Raw genomic sequence first — 531 nt, 5'->3', positions numbered from 1 at the left:
TTTAATTTTAGTTTAGTTTAGTTTAGTTAAGTGTATTATTAATAATGTACAATCATTCACCGCGACAATCAACCTCTAAAGCTACAGTAGGTAGGTTTTATAAAAGTAATTATTGACACATTTGCTGGTTCAGAACTGGTTCAAGATTAGGCACCAGCTCTGAACCCACGCTCAAACTGCCTTGGTGGTATTAGTGACTTCATTTTTGACCCACAGTGTGGTGATTGTCTTCCTCTCTACTCTTCAGGATTCTCTGACAGTGATCTGATTGATGTTAGTAAAGACCATACCTACAAACCTGACAAAGGCAAAGGTAATGTCTGTAACTTTATACGAAATCCATATATACCCTGTAGCAGTGGTTCAACCTTCCAACCTGGGGGTCTGGACCCCCACTAGGGGTCGCCAAAGCTTCACAGGGGGTCGCAAGGCCTTCTTGATTTTAAAGTTTACTAGAAAACTGAATATAAAATATACAGTATACACAGTATATCTCAACATTCCATTCATTAATTACACTGCAAAACCAGA

General features: G+C 38.6%; 1 protein-coding gene across 1 annotated transcript in view; it reads left to right on the top strand.

Moving 5' to 3' along the window:
- Window positions 1-247: 247 nt before the first annotated feature.
- cd99l2 (CD99 molecule-like 2) overlaps window positions 248-531 on the top strand; it is a gene marked incomplete at its 5' end in the record, with an annotated part of 2,041 nt that continues 1,757 nt past the window's right edge. The window contains 1 exon segment of the mRNA XM_035675209.1: window positions 248-313. Within this exon segment, the coding sequence (XP_035531102.1) occupies window positions 248-313 (66 nt within the window).

Source organism: Morone saxatilis, unplaced genomic scaffold, assembly GCF_004916995.1.
Source record: "Morone saxatilis isolate NCDOM2014 unplaced genomic scaffold, NCSU_SB_2.0 Contig4, whole genome shotgun sequence".
NCBI classification, from domain to species: domain Eukaryota; kingdom Metazoa; phylum Chordata; class Actinopteri; family Moronidae; genus Morone; species Morone saxatilis.
Note: the sequence above shows the minus strand (reverse complement) of the source record. Positions and strands in the feature narration are given on the sequence as shown.